This window comes from Serinus canaria, chromosome 6, assembly GCF_022539315.1.
Source record: "Serinus canaria isolate serCan28SL12 chromosome 6, serCan2020, whole genome shotgun sequence".
NCBI classification, from domain to species: Eukaryota; Metazoa; Chordata; class Aves; order Passeriformes; family Fringillidae; genus Serinus; species Serinus canaria.
Window position 1 is genome coordinate 9,036,266 of NC_066320.1, and position 22,323 is coordinate 9,058,588.

The 22,323-nt window shown below is 36.8% G+C and overlaps 1 protein-coding gene across 5 annotated transcripts in view; it reads left to right on the forward strand.

Moving 5' to 3' along the window:
* The window catches only part of PARG (poly(ADP-ribose) glycohydrolase), a 59,926-nt gene that overhangs the window by 31,153 nt on the left and 6,450 nt on the right, over positions 1-22,323 (forward strand). For 4 of the 5 annotated variants that reach the window (XM_050976440.1, XM_050976441.1, XM_030240966.2 and 1 more), the window contains 7 exons: positions 7,058-7,137; positions 9,529-9,589; positions 10,304-10,379; positions 12,605-12,752; positions 17,720-17,798; positions 18,594-18,702; positions 21,240-21,345. In XM_050976440.1, coding sequence (XP_050832397.1) covers positions 7,058-7,137; positions 9,529-9,589; positions 10,304-10,379; positions 12,605-12,752; positions 17,720-17,798; positions 18,594-18,702; positions 21,240-21,345 — 659 coding nt within the window. The remainder of the gene's footprint in view (positions 1-7,057; positions 7,138-9,528; positions 9,590-10,303; positions 10,380-12,604; positions 12,753-17,719; positions 17,799-18,593; positions 18,703-21,239; positions 21,346-22,323) is intronic. The other variant, XR_007777921.1, reaches the window with a different exon arrangement.

Sequence of the window (22,323 nt, forward strand, 5' to 3'; positions counted from 1 at the left end):
ATCGCAAAAGAAATAATTGAATTGGCCATTTTATTTACCTTATTGATGTGTTTTTCTTGGAAATTGCATTCCAGTTGAATGCAGAGCCTGAATTGCATTGACTCTCTACATCATGATGTTGGTTGCAGAGTTTGAAATAGTTGATTGTGGTGATGGTTGTAATTACACTATAGAATTTGGTAATTTAGGAAACTGTCTAGTTTGCTTATATATGAAAGCAAAATGTGAGGAAAAATGTCTGCAATATTGAATCAGTGTTCTGGAAATGACACAGGTTTGCCAAGAACCTGCTTTGCTTCTGCTGTGTCTTTGACCTGCTGCAAGTCTGTTTTAGCTGTTATGTCAAGTTAGAAGAGCTCTTCCGTTTTCCTTGTTCAAAAACTCTGTGGTTAAACTGAGGAGGCAATAGCTCCCATTAAAAGCACTGGGCTTGAATTAATGACCTAAGGCAGTAAAGTCTTAACAGCATGAGCCTGGTAAATCTTCTGGCACATATCTTAGTGCATGCTCTGGTCTGAAACCACCAGTATTCCACTGGGACTGAATTTCTTCATCTTTATCAAACAACCTTTAAAGTAATTTCAAGTGATTGGAAATGAGGAGAAAAACACACTAGTTAAGATATATTTCTTTTATGGAATATATAATATATGAAAGGAAATGGGAAACTGTATGGTACATTTATGCAAGAGAATTGAAATCTAATTTACCAGTAATGCAATTATCTCTCCATAAACAACATCAATTTCATAACACTAATGAATATTCTCTTGGGAATAGATTATCTAATGACTTTGAGAGAGCTTGTTTAGGACTGAGATGTATTGCTCCTCTGATAAGTGGTTCTAGGTTTTCTGAGTTGAAGGACGCTGATCCTACAAAACTCAATCTGTTGTGCCTGCTTTGGGTATGTGAAGTGATTAGCCTTGGATGTTTTACTTTAAGTCAAGTATAATTTTCTGTAAAAAATTTAAATCAGCATTTGTGTTTGGTAAATGTGGAAACACTCTTTAAATAGACAACTTCAAAAGGACACTATATTTATAAATCTGGCATAATTACTTTGCTATAGTGATTAAAACAGTACTGAATCTGAATGTTTTTTAGCTTAGCAAATATAGTCATGTAGTCCAGAACTTAGTTGTACCATGCTGTTGGTCGTCCCTTGTTTTAGATTCCCCAGGGTAAAACAGTTTACCCCACTATTCTCTGGTGTTGAGTACTTGCAGTTAGCATCTTATCATTTCGTCAAGATCAGATATCAACCTGATGCATTTTAAGACTCATAAATCACCAAAACCTTTTGTTAAAACAGATTTATAATGCACCAAGTTGCTTGCCACAATAAACAGAATGACAAAATGAAAAGCACAGAGAAGAGACATGTGAGTATACAAGAGTGAGATAAAAGAGAGTTTTTTGCATCTAGGTTTCCCAAAAAAATTACATTGCTCCATTTTTTTGTTTACACACATGTTAAAAGTCATTATTTATCTACAGATGAAATTCTAATTCAACATAAGGTTATTGAATAGTGCAGTGTTCTTAAATAACTTCTCAGATGATGACAGCTTGTACCTATAACATATCACAGTAAATAAGAAATTGCCTATGAGGTTGAAATATTGAATGTTTTGTTTTTCTCCTGCTTGATATGAAGGAAATTAGAGAACTCTAGAATGATGTCCTTTATAAGCCCAGAGAAGGAAGGCAGTTTTAATACAGATGGATAGAATTCATATTGAGTGGAAGAGCCACACACCAGGCACACAAAAGAACCAAGGTTGCTGTACCTGACTTGTGGGAGGTTGTGCTCTGTTTTTCTATCAGGAAATGCAAGATGTGGACAGTGGCATTTCCTTCCGTTTTGTCAGAGGGATGGTCAGTTTGCCTGCCTTTCATCTCTCTGGAAAACGTTTCTCATTTGGAATATTCTGCTTTTGATTTCCATTAAGTCCAAATTTCATAAAGTAAAGTTGTAATATGCTGAATAGTTTTCCTTCCAATTCTCATTTAAAATATTTTTAGTGACTGCAGGACTTTCTGGTAAGGGTTTATGTTTTATATTGGATATAAGAATGTCCCATTTAAATTTGCCAAGGTTTCTTCATCTTGCATTATCTAATTAATGTTTAGCTATTTATATTTAAAGCTGTCTAGGGCAGTGGTCTCCAAATGTTTTTGATCACACATACTTATCAGTAAAACATTTTTGAGCATGGACCCCAATGTATTTGTATTTATTTACTTAGGAGTTACATACATATGCTATTTTACTAATATATTGCATTATGAAACATGAAAAAAATTTAGAAAGAACGAGATAAAGATGAAATAACCACTACTTCAAAATGATTGTTTTTATTTAATGAATGGGACAAAAATATGTTCTTCCTTCAGCCTAGTGGATTGCCTTGCATATCCCCTGGGGTACTTTGGAGACCAGAGTGGATCTCTGGGGTATTGCTGTTCCCAAAATATAATGTAGTTTGTTTCCCTTGGGAAGAGAAGCATAAATTATAGCAATGAAACACTTGTTGCAGCTCCATTCTTCATGAAAAGTCCTTGACTGTTCCTATCTCCTATCTTATTCACTGAAGTGAGGCTTTAGAGATTTAAAACTCCATTTTAAAAGGCAGATATATGTTTCTGTATGGGAGGAACCCCACCCAATAAATACTCAACAAAACAGCATTCTCAGAAAACACTTGAGGCAAAGGATATGAGTAATTAATGTAATTTCAGTTATTCCTATATGATAAACAGGTTTGCTTTCATGTATTTAGAGAATGAAATTGTTGTCTGTCCCATGCAGTAGTGTGATAAGCACACATAATTTTAGACACATTCCAAATCTTACATGGTGGTCTCCTTTCTCTCTGTGCACATTAATGCACACAGCTTTGCTTGACCTTTAATGCACTAATATCTATAGGCAGTCCTTAATGTGGATGTGACTAAGGTTGCCTTGAGCACAATTGAATAAAAAATGTCAAATCATACTGAGATAGAATCCTTTTGAAAAGGATTTGATCAGCTGTGCTTAGTATTAGAAGTCAAAGCTCAAAAAATACTTCATTAGAAATACCATACTGGTTTTGAAAAAGAGAATTTTGTATTTCTTGTTTGTTGCTGGAACTCCACTTTTTTTATTCCAAGAGGTTGGGAATTGCAGGAGAAAGATGGAAGAGATGCTTCTTATGTGCTCCCCACTGCAACTAATGCAGTCCTAAATGATGAGGTTATTGGACCATTCAACACTATATTAGTTTTTCCTTTAGGGTGCTGTGTATCAACCTGAAATTTCAGTGGTTCCTATTGAGGATGCTCAGCCACTTAATCAAAATAGCTCTCAATCATATGAATGGTAATAAAGTTTGACAGTAGCATACTTCAAGTGTGGTATTTCCACCCCTACATCTATATATACATCAGGTAAGCATAGGCTTGAAATAGAGCAACATGGAAAGAGCAAGATATTTGGTTTATTCTCTTTTCCAAGCATTTTGTCATCTAGTGCCTTAGACTAAAAGTGTTTAGTGATTAACTGTGTTCTTGAGGTGGAAGGAAACATTTATCCAGTATTTTCATTTCTGCATTAATTGTCCATCCTTCCCCCTGCTCAGTCCCTTTACTGGGTGAAACTCATCTACCCATATGACTTCTGTGTATGTCCTTCTTTGACTTCTATTTGTAGGAGAAGATCAGGTTTTAGTTTAAAATTTTGTACTTGTTCAGATGTTCTGTTATCTTTAGTGAGATCACACTAAAATATAAGAAACAACACAATAAACAAACAACCTAAAGTTTCTTTAAGTCCAGTAGTAAAGACAAAGACACTTCTTAGTGCCTGTGGGTAGTGGAGGAAACAGTACTCATGGTTAATTGTAGGGGTCACAAGTACAAAATTGTGTATCCACACATCTGCAAAGAGTACCCATGGAATGCTGTGGATTTATGAATGGGAATTATTATTTGAAGTATGATCCATACTGCAAACTTTTGCATATTGCTACAGTGTGTACACCTTTCTGGGTCTTACAATAGGTTCCAACTTCAATGTAAAGACATAATTATTCTCTTTGAAAAGAAACATTCAAAGGAAGCCCAGCCTGGGTATGGAAATATCATTAGGAAATTATTGAACTGGAAGATTAAATCACGTGATTGTAATGGCTCCTGCTGGAGCCAGTTCTTATAGTAACATCGGGGGAGCAATTTTGGAAATTAAATTTTACAGGTAAATACTGTATTTTAATTTTACCTTAATCAGAAACAGTGTATTTGGGAACTGTTTACTTAAGCTGGTTCAAATTCTCCCCAGTAAACTCCATGCAAGCCAAGGTCACTTTTGTGAAGCTCTTAATGTTCTTAAATAATTTTTCTCATGTGTCATTTTTAGTGCACCCTTTGAAGTTCTTTGCAAGTTTAAAGTCCACTTGCCTCAGCAAGGAAGGAGTGGGAATAGGTTCTTTCTGGAGCTTTTGACTTTTTTAGAAGGTGGAAATGTTGGTTGCAAATATGACAGTTTTGAGTTGACTGTCAAGACTACAAAAACCAGAATATTGATTGCACTTTTAAAATGCTTCTTTTTCCACCCTGGAATTTTTTGGAAAAGGCTTGTACATGTTTTTGTAATAATTGTTGAAATGGTATGAACTGTTGTCTTGTAGCTTTACTCTATATTTACTGACAGTTCCTAAGTGAAGTAAGCACAATTTAATGTATGCTTACTTCACTAGTATTCATTCAATAATAGTTCTTACTATTTTTAGTATTTTATTTCTCATGTATTGTATTTCTCTTCAGAACAATTAAATGTCTGAATATTTGCTAGGAAAGATTTTTCATTTAGCCACAATGTCTTTAACAATCTACAAAATCATAAGCACATCTACTTTCTTATGTTTTAAAATCTCTGGCCTTGAATGCCTGAATGTATCTCTGGGGAGGTTTTCTGTTTGATTAACACTGCTACTCCCCTGGCGTGGCTGGAGAGCCTGAGATGAATTTGGTGATCAGTCCTGGAGGCTTTCTCAGCTCCTGGAGCTGATAAATTGAAGTTACTGCATGGCAGTGAGAACATCCTGTACCAAGCTTACATACGCAGTTGCCACTAAGATTTTAATTACTTCACCTGAAAGTGGACTCGCAGTGCTTTGTGTTTGATTTACAGTGCACTTCATCTGGATGAGTGCTTTAATTGAAATTAATGGGTTTTGGCCCTAGGTGGTTCTGTCAGGAAATTATGTGGTTTCCACTTAGATTTTTGGGTGGATTTTTAGTAGGATCTCTGTCGCAGCACTTGAAGAAGAATGTTATTTAATATCTTAGTGATGCATTCATATAGCTCTATCCTTAAAAGTATTTGCTTCAAAAAGAAAATTTTTGTTATTTTACCCAATTGATTATTTCAGAAATAAAGTTCAAGGTTAAAATGTTTGTAACTTTGCCATGTGATGGCAAGTTACATTTAAGTTAATGGGGTAGGACAAGGCTACTTTTGAATCATGTAAATATCACTTGCTTTTCCTGTTGCATTCACAAAGATGGCTGGTTTTAGTGATTTGACTTACTTCAGGCATAGTTCTGCACCTTTCCTGCCCAGCCTGCTGTTTATGCTGGATCACATACTGCCTTTGTGACATGAAGAACTCTCTCCTGAGAGTTTGCAATGTAAGCAAGATGTCACTTTGATGTGAAGAGGCAAAAAAATTAGTAAAGGCATGATCAGGCTGACAGATAAATGAACCAATTTAAAGGCTTCATATGAATTGAGACTTCCAGATCAGAGATTGGGGGTAATTTAGGCAACACCTGCACATACATGCACACATTGGCTCCTTTTATAAACCCCTTTTTACCTGTGCAAGCTCAAGGCCTTGATAGAGCTTGCATATAGGCCCATGTTAGAATAGACTATAAAAGTCTGGAGTTTACCTTCCTAAATTCCTGATTCACTATTCAAAGAATAAAGTGCCAATAAAATTAACCTCTGTGACTTAATGTAGATTTCGCATGCAATTGATCTCTTCAGCCTGTATACAGCATAAAGATTTTTTAATGCTGAAAAAAATCTAGTTCACTTCCTTGCTGAATCTAGTTTAATTCACCTCTCAGCATTCTGGTTTTAAAGGCAGATTGTCATTCCACTGCACAGAAACCAATGAATTATGTTGTGTCATTGCTTTACTTAGACTGTTTATTTGGGGGGAATCTTATATCCTCAGGCCTTTTAGTGGATCAGACATCTTTTAGTAAACTTCCTATTCAAAGGGTATTATTTCTGAAGTCAGTGCTGTTCTTCCTTCCAGATAAATTCCATTATGTGTTGCCAATAACAATGCCTTGTCACTCTGCTGGAAGTGAAATTAAGTAATGCGTGTTCAAGTTGCTGGAAGACAGATGATGCAGTAAAAGTATTTCAGCTAACCTTAAAAGAATACATTCACATAATGGCTGAAAAAAGGATCCTTCCTTTTAATGCTTAGGTTTTTTACAAATGTCTGTTAGAATGGCTGTAACAGCCCAGTGGATGGAGCCATTTCTGTTGGGGGAAGGTTCTTTTTAGAAATGCTGCTGGTGCAGTGCAGCTCTTGAAAGCAACAAGGTTGCATTAATTCTTCTGAGCAACTCACTGAGCTGAAAGGAGGGGGACATTTGGATCTTGGAGTGCTCAACAAATATGTTTTCACCCCTTGGTCACTTAATGACCTGTTAAACATTTCAATTTGTTGCAAATAAAACTAGTAGCTTTCCAAAATGTTTATATTGAAATTACCTTCTTGGTATTAGAAAATTGGTGCGAGTGAGAGAAGCATTCACTTGGCATCTTCACCAGAAATATATGAAGTCAATAAACTCATTAGTCCTAAAATCTTGAATTACCAATGGGCTGTCTAGAGTGTTCTTTCTACAGTACAGTACTTAAATGGAAAGCTAATGAAATGTGTGCATAATAATTACAAAAAATCAAATTGCAGTTAGTAAGTAACACTAATAGCTCTGCACTGTGTCCCTGAAATCTAATTGTTTGTTTTTATTTCCTGTTTTTCAGGTTGTTTGAAGGGAGGTCACCAAGAAAGCCTGAGAAACTTAAGACCCTGTTCTGCTATTTTAGAAGAGTCACAGAAAAAAGTATATCCTTTATTCTTTTTTTGGGCTGCAAAGCAGATAGATGAAAAATTTAATCCCATTCAATTTAGAGGTGGCTACACAGCCATGATGGAAGTATTTAACAAAAGACAGCTTGCAAAGTACACTGATTTTCATAATAATGTCACATCTCATTATGTATATGATGCATGCCCAGAGCTCATTCTTTTTTATTTTTTCTGATAAATATATATGGGGTGTGTGTGAAATACAGAAATATATTTATATATGTATGTGTAAATATATTTATATATATATATGTTTGTGTGTGTGTATCATTGTGTAGATCTAAATATATATATATAATGCTAGTAATATATGCAGCTGCTTCCATCACTATGTCAAAGGGAGGATGTAGAGGGAACTTGGCACCATTAGAGCCATTAAAATCACAGGCTTAAAGATTTTGAGTCAAGCTTCACCTTTCCTGCAGAATGCATATTTAGTCTTTTGACTATAATGTTTGGAAATCTGAGGGATTTTCCCCTACTTGTGTTGATATTTCAGGTTTTTCCCTTCTATGGATCCAAAGCAAAGCTGTTTTTAGGTTTGGCCAGTTCAAATAAAACAAATTATAGCAGGACAGGAGATATCTCCTGCTCTTGGAGAATTTAATGCATAGTCAGATCTTCTGTTAATACCACAGATTTGAATGTTTGCATAAGCTTTCAAATACAGATCTATTTTTGTGATAACTACCATAGCTTATATATTGCTTTTTTGGGGAGAAAGATTTTACTGTAGTAGCATACATCAGATCTGCAGCAATACCCTTACAATAGCCTTTTTTTAAAGAACTTTTTCTTTACATGTCAGCATTTTACTATTAACTTCATACTTTCTCAGAAGGGTTTGTTTAAAAAAATCCAAACAGATTTAAGCTATTAAATATAAAAGCCCCTTGCTTGGTCCAGACCATCTTCATCATTTTAATTCACCACAAAATAAATGCAGCTATATCCTATTTCAGCTGTCAGACTTCAGGCAATATCAATAGAACTAAATCTCAGAGGTAAAAAGTAACTTGTGATCTATGTGTAGGACTGAGAAGAGATGCTGTGTACCAGCTTTTTTTAATACCTGAGTTATAATGTTTTTGTGCAAACCAAATCCTAAATTGATGCAGCTGTCCCTGAGCCCCTGAGAATATGAAATCTGATGGGAACATGCTTTATGAAACTACCATATTAGATTTCCTAAAAGTATAACTTTACATAGTATTTAATGAGATTCTTGAATACTCTTGAATTAAAAATTCCTATCGTACCTTTAAAATACCCCATTTCTAATTTTTTTTTTTTTTTGTCCCAGGAATTAGTAAGGCTGAAATAACTTAGCTCTATAAGTTACTGTAGTAATTTTGTACCTCTTTTTATTGTAAATAATAATTGAGTTCTCTGTAAAAGAGCACTGGAAACTGAAGACTTTGTGCTCAAAAGGTGAATGATTTGCAGAATACCACAATGATACCAGAATTCCCTTGTGAAAGAGCACTTGATTATTATGCTTGAAAGCTATGCATTTTTTTCAGAGGAAGTAACCTTTTCTTTAATCTAAATTTTAAAGTAAAGCATTGAACTACTTAAGGCTTTTTTTGAAGGATGCATTTGTGCTTTACATGGTGTTCTCAATGTTTTCATAAATCACAGTAGATTTACTGTAGCAGAGAAATAAGTCTTAATTGAAGATTTTATTAAGATGATATCACCTAATAAAAGGTTGATATTTTCTTTCTGTTGCAAAACTGAACCTTTTTGAGGGAAATAAGGAGAAAAGATGATACTGCATTCCTTCCTGCGATGAGCAACAGCTTCTCTTTTTCCCTCAGGGGCAGGAGTCTTTTCTCAGTTGGGATACAGTGAATTTCACTTGCATCCTGGCAAGGTTAAAAACTGCCTGATTTAGACTCTGCTAACACTTCATGCTTATTGACATAGCTGGATTTCCTTGGAAATACAAGCTGCTGTTTCCTCCCTCCATAGGTTGAATACTCTCTAGCACTGAACAGTTGTTGATTTTCAAGGTTCACTATCTCTTTTTCTCTAAAGCAGCATATTTCCTTCAACTACTAGATCTTTCTAGTAGTGTTAAGTGTTGTTTAAGTGAAAATTACATAAGAAGTAGATTTTCCTAAATCTGGAAAAACTCAAATACTCAAACTGCAAAGTGGGAAGAGAAGTAATATTTTGGTATTCATGTTACTTGTGTTCATGGGCTGTCAGGGGAAAAATCAGAGTCGCTCTTGAGGAAAGTTAAGCTCTTGGTATCGACCAAGGATGATGTTTGTAGTTTTCAAAGATTAACAGTTAAGATAATCAAAGGGCTAAGCACCCACACTTAATACATTTTCCTTTGGGGTTGGTTTGCCTGTAGAACCTACGGGATTGGTGACATTCACAAGGCAGTGTCTCCAGGAGTTTCCAGACTGGGAGAGGTAAGTCAAACATCCTGTTCATGTAAGAAGTTTCCTAAGTCCACAGTAACTGAGTGTCATTCATTTGGAGTTGATTCAGGTGGAGAAGTACTACAGAAAACAATCTTTGCTCTAGACTGTTGCAGGTTGAAATACAGAGGGCAGTGGCTGAATTGCCACAAGTAGTTTCTGTCCTGAGTTTTCCCATATGTTTGTCTGCAAAGCAACAAGTATTAGTTGAAGTTTTAAAACAGTAACATATCTTTGATGCTGTTGTTTGTGGGGGGGGGGGGAAGAGAGGAGTTTATATTACCAATCATTTCTTGATTTAAGAAATGACAGGTAATGTAATGAACTGTGGGTGATGGTCAGCATGACCACAAGTATTTAAGCATCATTGCTGGGGAGCAAGGAATACTTAAAGCTTCAGATGTGTAGATAGGGGTTTTATGGGGTTTTATGGTAAAAGGTGGAGAAACTGAGCAAATGGCTATGTTAAACTTTTCCACATTGTTTCTGCAAGGCAAATTTTTTTTTAATCCATCAGTGTCTGGGGTTTTTTTTTAATTTTTTTAACCATGTTATGTTAAAAAAATTTTAAAAGAAAACAAAACACTGATGTTTGTTCAAGTGTGTAAGCTGCTGGGGTTTGGGTGAATTTTGTTTTAAAATGAATGGTTTTATGTGGGGGTTCTGAAATGATCCTTTGTGTACAATATTTTTCCTCAATGGTAGATCTCAGAAAAAACTATCTAGATTACATGTTACCTATGAAGGCACCATTGAAAGCAATGGACAAGGTATGCTACAGGTAAGTGCATATAACAGTTCATGTGGATTTCATGTTTTTGTCATACTCTCCTGGTCTGCCAGCTTAACAAAGTTACTTGTTTATCCTCAGTTGACTTAAATGACAAGATTTTATGCAGCATAAAAAAACTTATCAAAATTAATTCCATGGGCAGTCTTAGTATTGTCAATGTTCCCCAGCTCATCTAGGTAGCACATGTACCTGTTACAGAAAAGGGCTGACAGAAAATCACAAGTCCTGGACAGCTTCAGGTCTTCTGGTTCAAGCCAGGATCAAAGATTGACAAGACAAAAAGATTCAGGCTGTGATCTTGATGACTTGTCAAGGGTTTCAGTTTATTTTTAAAAAATTATTCTTGTGCCCCAGACAATGACCAGGTCAATGATCCAGGAGACTTTCTTGCTGCTGCCAGCACCACTGTTTTAGTCTGGGAGGCAGTCAGCAAAAGAAATTCATAAGGAGGATGTCCTGTCCATATCTATAGGAAGGAACACATTTGACATTTGAGTTTTCAAATTAGTTGTTTGCTTTCTGCTTTTCCTTAAGAAAAAAAGAGGTCTGCCTTCTAGAATTCTTTTGCAAAAAAAAAAAAAAAGGAAAAATTAGAACCTTTTTAGCCAGGGACAAATACTGCATTGGAAGAGGAGGAAGGAGAGAAGGAGAATTTTTTTTCTGCAATGCTTGTTGCTCAGACTTTAAAATGCCTCATTATTTTATGAAACTGGAGTCTTCAAATGTGTGCTAAAATTATGAAGAACTCAGCAATTGCTCAATAATGACCATTTTTATAGTGTTGTACTCTGTATAAGGGAGTATTGCCTAGGATATGATATTTTTGCTCTTGGCTATTTCAAATCCTATCAAACAAAATACCTCTGCTCAGATGAGGAGCTGAGGAGCAGTCACTCCAGCAGGGAGCAGGATGACCAAGGCAGGACAGTGCAGGAGTCCACAGTGACCCCAGCCTCCGTGGGCAGGGATGGTGACAATCACAGCCTTTGCTGACTGGCTGTGGCCATCAGACAAAGGCAATGGGGTGAGTCAGGGCACCAGGGACAGTGAGAGATCTCTGGTGAGCACGTGGGCATCAGCAGGACTGGGCCTGGGCCCACAGGTGATGTGTCTCAGGTGAGGTTCAGGACAGGGTGGGTGTTTGTGTGGGACAAGGTTGGGCCCAGGGGAGGCTGCCCAGCACAGTCACAGTGCTCTGGAGCTCTGGTACGCTGTACAGCTGAGTGTTTTATATAACTTTTTTTATCATAGTCAAGTTTAGCAAATCTTAAACAACTGAAATGTGTTGGTATTTCCAGGATAGACTAGAGGAACACATGCTGCTGTAGTGGCTGGCTCTTGGTGTGCTTTGGACTCTGCCTCCTGGGTCAGTTTGTAATCTATACAGGTGTTCATGTCACCCCAGCAACTTCTGTCCCCCTCCTGTACCTGTGCTCTCATCAGCTACCTAAGTAAAAATCAGTAAGAAGCTAATAGTATTTGGAAGATGAAGTAACTTTTTAAAATTTTAAATTTATATGGGAGTTAATTTGAGTGAATAGTAATTACTTTATTGAATAAACAAACTCCTTTTGAAACTGTTGTTTATATGAAAATATAATTTGCAAAATATGTACTATTGCAGCAAAAAATAGTCCAGAGCTTCTCTATTTCAAGCAGAAACCTTTAGAGTCAAAAGTATTTGCCTTGTTCAAGTGCATTTCAAGGACAATTCATAGCAGATTGTTAGTACATTTCAAGAAGAATTCATTAGAGGGTTTTTTGCATACAGAACTATTACAGGAGCAGTGCTAATCTAAAGATTTGCACTTCTGTGTGGACAGTTGGGGAAGAATGCTTTCCAAAGGACAAACTTTGGCCCTAAAAAGAATGCTGTTTTCATCTGTCACATTTAGTGAAATGTGTTTTATTCTGAAATATGTGCTTCTTCAAGGGAAACCCACACAACTTGGATTTGGAGCGTTTGAGATGCAAAATTTCTTTTGCTGTGTAATGTCTCATTTGTTGTAAGTTTTCTGAGAAGTTGAATGGGGAAAAAAGGGACAGGCATGATCATGTTAATCAGTTTCTGTCCTTGTAGTTTTAAGTGATAGCAGCAGATTTCAACACAATAATTGAAATTTGTACAGGATTTTATTTAATTTAGCAATTAAAGGATTTCTTTTTTTTTTAAACTTATCCTTTCATAACCCTCCTGAATGCATTTTTGGTAGGTTGATTTTGCAAACCGTTTCGTTGGAGGTGGTGTGACCGGGGCTGGACTAGTACAAGAAGAAATTCGGTTTTTAATCAATCCAGAACTGATTGTATCAAGGCTCATCACTGAAGTCTTGGATCACAATGAATGTCTTATCATCACAGGTTAGTCTTTGCAGAAAATGTTTCACATCAAATTCTGGTTTTATATAAACAAAATACATTTCAGATTGAAGTTTAGTATGTTTAAATGCTGTAAGAATTAAAAAAAAAAAAAGGGAAAAAAGGTTAATCCTCATTTGCCAAAGATCCTCCTACTTCATCCCTGCTAACATCACAAGGGACACTGTTCTATACATGTTTTGTGAAAGGAGAAGAAATAAGTGACAACATGCAGAAGACATTATTTTATCCATTTTACATTTATTTGTAAATGTGTTTGAGGACATGGTGTCTTGAGGTAAATATTGCTGATAGGCAATATAGAGAACAGCCACAATTTCCAGCTATTAGCTGACATTGCTTCTGTTATGTTAAAGGATGTGGGGTTTTTGTTCCTCTCCTGAATTTGTAACATTTGATGTGATCAGTGGGATTGAACACTCTTGAGAAGAGGAGCTACCCTCTGATTCCCTAAAAGGGGAGGAAGAAGAGTAGAAAATCTGCATCTATTAGGAGAGGGTAGAAAGCTAGGAACTGTCCGTGAAGGATTTTGATCTTGTAAGTTCACATATGTGTTTATGTTAGTTGTAGGTTAGTTATGGGTTCCTAATTACATCAAAAATAACCTGCTTTTCCAGTATGTTGCTGAGGGGTTGTGTGTGGAGACGTCCTGTCTGTCCAGAGCTTAGCTGTAAGGGTTTTTCCTTTCACTTCTCACTCTGTCATAGAGCTTGGATTGTTTTATTATCCACTGGATTAAAACAGCATCAAAAACCAAATGTCACTGTTAAGAACTGGAGCAGCCCCAGTCATGCTGCATGTCTCAGTTCTATACATGAATGAGCATTTTTCATGACTGAAGAAATAAAATGATGCTATAATATGACTTTATTTACACTAACGACCAACTATAAAGAAAAAATCTATTTACCTAGAGAGACCCTCTGGGTAAATATTATAATAGACTATGTTTATATATTTCAGTCTGCTGTAGCAAAAATATTGGGTTTAGTTACCTGAAAGTCAAGAGTTTCTGTAGGTATTAGAACACATTTCTTGGAAAAATCCATCAATAGCACTTCTTTCTCTCACATGCATACACAGTAGAAATTTGAGCTTAAATCTTGCAGGTCTTACTCTGTCCTGAGTTATTGATTGTACTGGGCAGAGTATCTTTTGTTTTCAGTCTTATGCCTGGCAATCTTTTTAAGACAGTGTTTTATTTTGTTTTTCCACTCTGCCAGAATTAATGCCTTTTGGGTGAAAAGTTTCTGATAAATTGGCTTTTGTGATTACATTTAACAAAAATGAGTCAGAAAAGTTCTTGGCCATCAGAGATTTCTGTTCTGTATTTTGGATGTGATTCTATATTAACATATTTTAAGCCCTGTCCTCTGGGAGAGACTTGTTTGGGAAGGGGAAAAACAGAGCACTGCTATCAGTCTGGGTAATAACTGATTAGGGGGAAACACTAAATTAGTGTTTTGAACAACCTTCCATTCCCCTGCAAAAAATGGTGATTTGGCATGGACAAGTAAAGGTGACAATGTTTTTTCTTTCTTGATATTTTATCTTCCAGTGTTTTGCAATTAGTATTCGGGATATGGAGTTCTTCTCTAATGGAAATATCCTTTCCATCATTTTTATTTAATCCCTGGAGCTTTTCCACCTTGGTTCTTGGCCAAGTCTCTTCTGTGTCACGATCCTCTTGATAAATTACATTCTTTGTGATGCACTTTGGCTCGGCAGCCTAATGGGTATAACTGTGTAGCTTAAATTTGCAGTGGAGCCCAAGAAATTGGGAGATAAATTAAATTTGTTGTGATTTTACAGTATCTGGTTAAGATCACTGCTGTAATGGCTATGAAAATGGTCATGCAAACAGTCGAGTTCTTCAACACAGACATCTACCTACAGAAATGTCAGCAGCAGCACCAGAGATTCCTACAGCTGCATTTCTGGTAGAGCTGTGAATAAGTCTGAGTGGTTTTCATTCAGATTTTTTCTTTCTTTCTTTTTTCTCTCCTGTTTGAACTCTCACATCCTCAGGCAGTGTTAAGAGCAGATGAAGCTGTGTTCCTTGTTTGCTTTAAATTTACAGATCTATCAGTGGCCAGTGGGGTCTACATCTTAGCAGGGCAGTTTTTGCGACTTCTGACCACATTAGCCAGGCAGCAAATGAGATGAGATGAGATAATTGGTTTGGCTGAAAATTTACTCAGAGAGGAAAATTGGTTTTCAGCTGGATTTAGCAGGCTGATTGTGCCAGTGTTGGGAGAGCCAAGGACTAATGGTGGTACAAGATAAGGATTGGCAGAGCTGATTGATAGGGTAAGAAGAACCTTCCTCTCACTTATGACACTAAATGTGCCTTTGTGTTGGTGACTATAAAACTAAACTCTTGCAATTTTCATATCTACTTTTTATTTAGTGCTAGTGGTCCTGCCTCTTCAGGAGGAAGAGGCAGGACTATTTCTATCTCATTAGAAATACTAGAGGAACACTATGGTGGGTTTTTTCCCACCTGGAAACATTATAATGCTGTACAGATCATATGCAAATGTAAAGCTAGACTATGGAGTCTGAGGAAGGTATATTTATTTTTAAAAATAATTGCAAATCTGTCTAAATTTGTGAGGTCCTATAAACACCAACACTTGGCTGGCAATTTCACTTTTTGTCTGATGCTGTAACTTTTACGAGTCTCACAAAGGATAGATTTTTAAATGGTACTTGTATATACATTCTTTTGGCTTTAGGTAGGCTATTCTAGGTTTTGTAGCTTGTTTTTAAAGTTCTGGTGGAACTTCATTTGTGGTTTGCCTTTTTTTACCTTTTTATGTTTTTTTAATGGGAAGCAAAAAGATTCACCAGAAACATTAACATATCTAGCTTATCCCATACTGCTTCTGTTCTCCCAGCAACAGAAGTTTGTATCCCAGTAGTTCACAGGCAGAAGTATTGCCAGTTGAATAATCATTTTTGTCTGACAAATTTCCAGAGCTTCACTTATGAAAACTCATTGATTTTCATTAACTTCAGGTTTCTGTGACATGACTTTAGAGTCTGTGTGATTTCCTTGAGTTTCCCCAGTATTGATTTCTTTTTTTTCAAGTGGATATATGTGTGTATATGGGTCTATTTGCTTGTTTGTTTGTTTCCTGGTGCTTTTGTCATCAGACACTACACTTCCATAAAAATTAATGAAAACAATGAACCTTGAAAAAGTCAGCCTAATACTTTATCATTTAATCTATCCTGGTGCAATATCTCAATGACCTAGATTTTTCTTTCCCCATCTTAGACGCCAAAGGAAATGCTTCCTTTTTCAAGCTGGAAGTTTTGCTAGTTTGTCCTCTAAACAGAGCTCTCAAAAGAGTCACATACTTTCCTTATCTGTCTTTTCCTGCTCTGTGCTTAGACACTTTCACCAAGCCTGTCAAGGGAACTGAATTTTACTCATGTCAGGAAAAGTCTTAGTGAAGGCTGATAGCCTGCAATTCAATTAGAAGACTGATTTCAGAGTATGGAAGCTGCTTGTGGTTGTCCTTTGTCTGAGGGTATGAATGTGTGTGAATACATATTTTGTATCCACATTTTTAAGATGATTTTTTAATCAGGAAGTGAACTCAGAGAGGAATCTCTTACCATCCCACTCATTTTGCATAGCAGCTTTTCAAAATAGCCTAAAGTGAGATTTGTGTGCCTTCAGAATGATTAATGTTCTAGAATAAATAAATAATGAGTGGGTAACAGGGCAGATGAATTAAATGAGCATTGATAAGTCTTGTCAGTTAAAATTAATATGGGTAAATGGGGAAAATATCTTGACATATATGCATCATTGTAAACAGTTTTTAACAGCTTGTTTCCCATGCTTGAGACTACTGGAGGTAAGCATTCAAGTTTCCTTGTCAGTGAGGTTTAAAGTTAATAGTTTTATGTTTTTGATTGTTCAACTTCAATTGCATTTTTTTTAGAGATTAGAAAACTCAAATTAAATTTAAAGCTTTGTATTCTCAGGGTGTTGCTGATCTGTGCAATAGTTAGGCAGTACTCTTGTCTTAGTAATCAGACATTTTGTGCTGTCAGCTTGCAATTCCTGAAAACCTATTTCTCCCCATTCTATTTATAGACATAGCTGGTATCACAAATTAAGGGATTGCTAAACAGTTCTCTTCTTACTCTTACTGTTTGTAATTGTGCCAAACCATACCTGCATGAAGCTGCAAACAAGTCAGCTCAGCTGGTCAGAGCATGGTGCCGATAACGCCAAGGTCGTGAGTTCTCTGAAGAGTCGGACTCATCATCCTTGGGGGTGCCTTCCAGCCCATCCTATGATTCTGTGATTGCTTCTGAAACTCAGCTATTGTGAGCTCAGAAAGGGGAAAAGGTGTGATTTTGCTGGAGCATTACTTCAGGAGTATTTCTCTGAAGCATTTGTGCAATGCCCTGGTTTTGAAGCAAGGTCCTGAAGCTCTATAAAATGAGGTGAAAGGCAACCTTTTAGAAATGTTATGATCCCTGTTCTCAGTTAAGATACACTCTATCTTGGGATAAACCTTTGAAAAGGATTTGGTATAGCAGAGCATAGCAGCTAAAATTACTGGTGGCCTTAAGGAGCTGCTTTCTGACAGCCTTTAATACTTTCCAAGATCCCCTTCTGGACCTTTTCAAGAGCAGCCAAGTATGTTCCAGACTGGTTTTTTGTGCTGACCCTTTCTCATTATATACTGGGCAGCATATGCAGATCTGCACTCGTAATGTTCTGTGATGGTGCTGCTCGTCACCTGTGGAAGGGAGCTTTACAAGGAAATCTTGTATTTGTGGCGCAAATACAAATTCTCTGTTTCCCATTGCTTCTGAGAGCTGCATGTTCTTTTGGAGAAGCAGTAATTCCTATCAAAGATTTGTGAAGTGAAAAAAAAAGTACATATTTTATGTGTAATCTGGAAAATAATTTGTTTCAGGTACTGAGCAGTACAGTGAGTACACAGGCTATGCAGAGACTTACCGCTGGGCAAGGAGCCACGAAGATAAGACACCTAGGTAAAGTTCCACATAAGTATTTTAAATGGAGGAAGAAAGAAATGTTAGAAATTTGAAAACTTTTTTCCTAGCATTTGCCTTAATAGGATATTTGCTTAATGTTGCTCTCTTCAGCAGAGCCAACAAGCTGAGAAAGTTATGTCAATTAGTAATGCCATAGTAATGCTAGTAAGTGGTACCTGCCCCTTATGTAGGTTCTTAGACCAACAGCTTTCACAGTTTAGAGATATATGTATTTAATGCACATTTTTGCTAAGATACTGACTGAACTATGGTTTGCAATGTCACAAGAAGTTTGACAATGATACCTCAGATGCTACAATGCAGCTGATGTGTGGCAAAATAAGAATCAATACCATGAATCTGAGTAGACGGCTGTGAGCTCTTGAATTTATTTCTCCAGCAATGTCATTAGAGTATATACAGAAAATTACTCATTTGGTATAGAAACATACACAGTGTACTGTCATTTAAATGTTGGAGGAAGACAGAGAAACACTGACCTTGCAATGTTCTTACATACTTGATAAATAGTGCTGTGTAATTAGATTTGTTTCACGTTCGTGCTCAAAGTCTAGCCAGGGTATTTCTAAATTTATGGGGAGGCCTGTCTCATTTCTGATGCTGCTTTCATTCCCAACCCACAAAGAAAAAGTATTCCATTGTCTGTTGAGTTCACCTTTTCAGCTGCTTCTAACAGAGAAGCTCTGAAGGGAATTGCTCATTTTGAATTGGGGTTATATGGCTGATATGAAACAACTAATGTCACTACTTTTCTCCCCCCTCCAATTTTAGGGATGAATGGCAACGACGCTACACTGAAATTGTTGCTATAGATGCATTTCACTTCAGACGTTTCCTTGATCAGTTTGGTCCAGATAAAATTAGAAGAGAGCTCAACAAGGCCAGTAACTTCTTACAACAGCCTGCAGTCTAATGTTTATAGAGCCTTTTCAAGTATTTTTATGTTATTGTCTTCATCTAAGGAAGTTCTTTCTTAGTTGTGTCTCATATGACAGGGATTTGCTGTCCAATGTTAAAGCAAAAGATTGTCAATGTATTTTTTGTCCTTTGATGTGCTATTCAAAGGTGTATTTTATATAACTTTCAAAAATGTAAATGAAATTTGGATATAGATTTTGTTAATTCTTCCTTGTCCTGCTTTCAGATGATGGGCTGAGAGTTGGGGTTGCTCATCATGGAGAAGAGAAGGCTGGTTTTAAACTGACAGAGGACAGGTTTAAGTTAGGTATTAGGAAGAAATTCCTTGCTGTGTGGGTGATGAGGCACTTGAACAGGTTGCCAAGGGAACCTGTGGGTGCCCCATCCCTGGGAGTGTTCAGTCCCAGGCTGGATGGTGCCCCCTGAACAACCTGAGCTAGTGAATAGCATCCCAGCCCATGGCAGGCAGGTTAAAATGAGGCAATCTTTTAAGGTCCCTTCCAACTCAAGCTGTTCTGTGATTCTAAATTACAAGTCTAAGTTCTTTCCCTATGATTTGTGCTGTTGAATCCTACTCAGCTGTGCAGTCAAGGTGGAAAAGGAGGTGCCTCATGTTTTAACATGGGGCAGTTCATAAATATGGTGCCACTTGCTTTTCTTCCACCTTTCTTCTTTGCTCTTGGGGTTTTGACATATTGCCTGGGAATTTATGTTTTCCTATATTGATGTTTTCTTGAGATTGGATCCAGCTGTTCATAAATCCCCTTTATTTTCACAATAGCTGTAAGGTCTGTTGTAACTACAAATGTGTGCATACCTGCCAGTCAAAGCTTACAGTCTTCAAGAAGACTGACAGTGCTGGCCAGTTTTAATCCTTTAAACAAAGCTTCTGCGCTGACATTCAAAACTAGCATGCTTCCTACTAATAATTCTTGCACATTATTAATCATTGTCATTATTTATTCAAAGTTTTAAGTCCTTAACCCTGCCCTGAGTCAGCTGTGTGTGTAAAAACTGCATTTTGCAGTGACTGTGGTCCTTGATAATCTTACACATCAAAGTTCCCAGGCTGAAGAGGTCTTTGACAGGGGAAGCTGGAACTGTGGTGGACATAATTTTTTTCTCACCATTTCTATCCCTAATTTGGCATCTTTTCCTTAAGTAAGATATTTGTAATGTTTCCCAGTTCTTGGTGTCTGCCACGGATTCCCAAACATAATGTTGAGAACATTGGGTTACTTTCCCGAGCTGTGGCGGGTGCTTTATCATCTGCATAGCCAAAGTTTTCCTGTCACTTGTTTTTCTTGCTTTGCTGCTGCTCTTTTGTTGAAGCTAAAGCAGTCTTTTCCCAGCTTTTAAGGTTGTACTTTGACAGGGACTAATAATTGCCATCAGTAAGCTGTTTGTGGTTGTGGGACCTTAGCTTTTCAAGGCCTTTGCTGTTATCCCTTGCACAAATTTTATCTGCTGACATGCTGTGTCTGGAATCAGTCTCCAGTTCACAAAGCAGATTCTCCTAGGCCAAGAATTAGGGCCTTGCATGGCCAGTATAAGGTATAAGTAGTGAGAGGTGTGTGGCCTGTTCTAGCAGTGGCCGTGCTGTTTTTACTGGGCAGTGGAGTACAAGAATGCAAATTCAGTTATACTCTGCTTGTGGGCCAGTTTTTGGGATCAAAATGTTCTGATGAGTCTCCTTAGTGTGATTCTATATTTACAGATGCAGTGAGCTTGGGTGTTGAATATGAGACCTCAATGCTACTATTGTTAAAGCCTTCTGCTTTCTGCAGTATGGAGGGTATAGAATATTATAAGATGTATTTTAAATAAATTCAAACATAGGAACACACCGCCCTAATTCTCGGCTGGAAAGGAAATACACCCTCTTGAAATTATGTACAGTGCTGAAGGACTAATTTAAATTAGTTGTGAAACCTTAGCATCTTGACTAAAGTAACATTTATCAGCTTGTTTCTTCATGGTTGGTAATGAAATTAGCCCTAAAAAAGACATTTAAGTAGAATTTGTAAACCTCACTGATATCTCAGTACAAAATTGTAATTACCTACATGAGTGAATTTATGATCTGCCTACAATTTTCAGTGTATTGATTTGGTTTGGATTTTTAAAATGATTCATGGTTAATCACTGCAGTGTTTATAAGGTGTGTTGGTTTGGCAGATTTTTTTTATGAGAACTGACTGGTATTTAAGAAAAATTTTAAGTCTTTATCCTGAAAAGCTTCCTGTAGCTGTGATGAAATGCCTGGGACTCAGGGCCTGTATAATAATTTTTTACTTGGGTCCAAATAAGGCAAAAGTCTTCCTGCCTACATTTTTTTGTTATTGATGTTGAATTTAAAGGAAGACTAATGGTGTATTGAAGTAGTTTGAACTTGGTATTGCTAGAAGACAATACTGATTTTTGTTTATAATTTTGTTGTTTGAAAGTATTGCACCAGGTTGCCTCTCAAATCCATCTCTGACTCTTGTGTGCATGCAGGCCTACTGTGGCTTCTCTCGACCCAACGTTCCACCTCAACATCTCTCTGCAGTAGCCACGGGAAACTGGGGATGTGGTGCTTTTGGAGGGGACTCCCGATTAAAAGGTAAATCATAGCAATTTGTTAATGATCAGATTATTCGAATTACTTACATTTTGATCCTGGGCCATAAGTTTTTGATCAAGTACAGTTTTTGCTTTCATTCTAATTAATACATGTTTGCCAATAAATGGCCTTCTGTAGAATTGGTACATTAGTGCTGATCTTTAGGCTGTGAGTAATGTGGCCTTAAACAATAAAAGAGCGTTCCACTCTATTCTTTGTGCTGTAGACTGTTATGCTATTTTCACTTTTATGTTTGGGGCAAGCACATGATGCTGAAATGCTGGGTTTGCAAGGACTTGTAGCACTGAAACCTTCCAAAACACAAACATGCATCTTTAATTCACAGAGGAACATGTTCATTGCGGTTGTCAGTCATATAAATCAGTTGACCTTTCTGGAGCAGTCTTTTCAGATTCTGCCTAAAATTCATATCTCTGTAAAGCTGTTTAAAGTACCTGGTAATTTGCAAGGCTTCACAAATTTGCTGGCAATGGTTAATGTTTAGTTTTACTCCTTAATATATTGCTATATGCCAGAGAGGTTTCCAGTCACTCAGTCATGCTGCTTTCTTTCCTGACTTGCCTGCTATATCACTCACTTTCTCATGTTCTTTTATATTTAATTAGAGTATTTGGAATGCAGCAGATATCACATGCCTACATTCATTTAAGACCTTTTCCATCAATTCAAGAACTGATGGATCCTGACATATAAGTTCATATAATTCTAAATAGAGATTTACATTTCTTTGTTGTTTCCAAGCATTTGAAGAGTGTTTCAAATTTGCTTTTCAGAACAGCTTTAGGTAGCTGCAGTGAGACAGTCATCAGTCTACCAGTTTAATTTCTTTTTTAATGTGCTTAATTCATAAAGCATTTATTTTTTTTCTCAATGCTCATTGAGTTCCTGGCAGTTGTTTTTTATTTCCATTATATAAAATAGGCTGCCAAATGCATATCTTATCAATATCAGGACTAG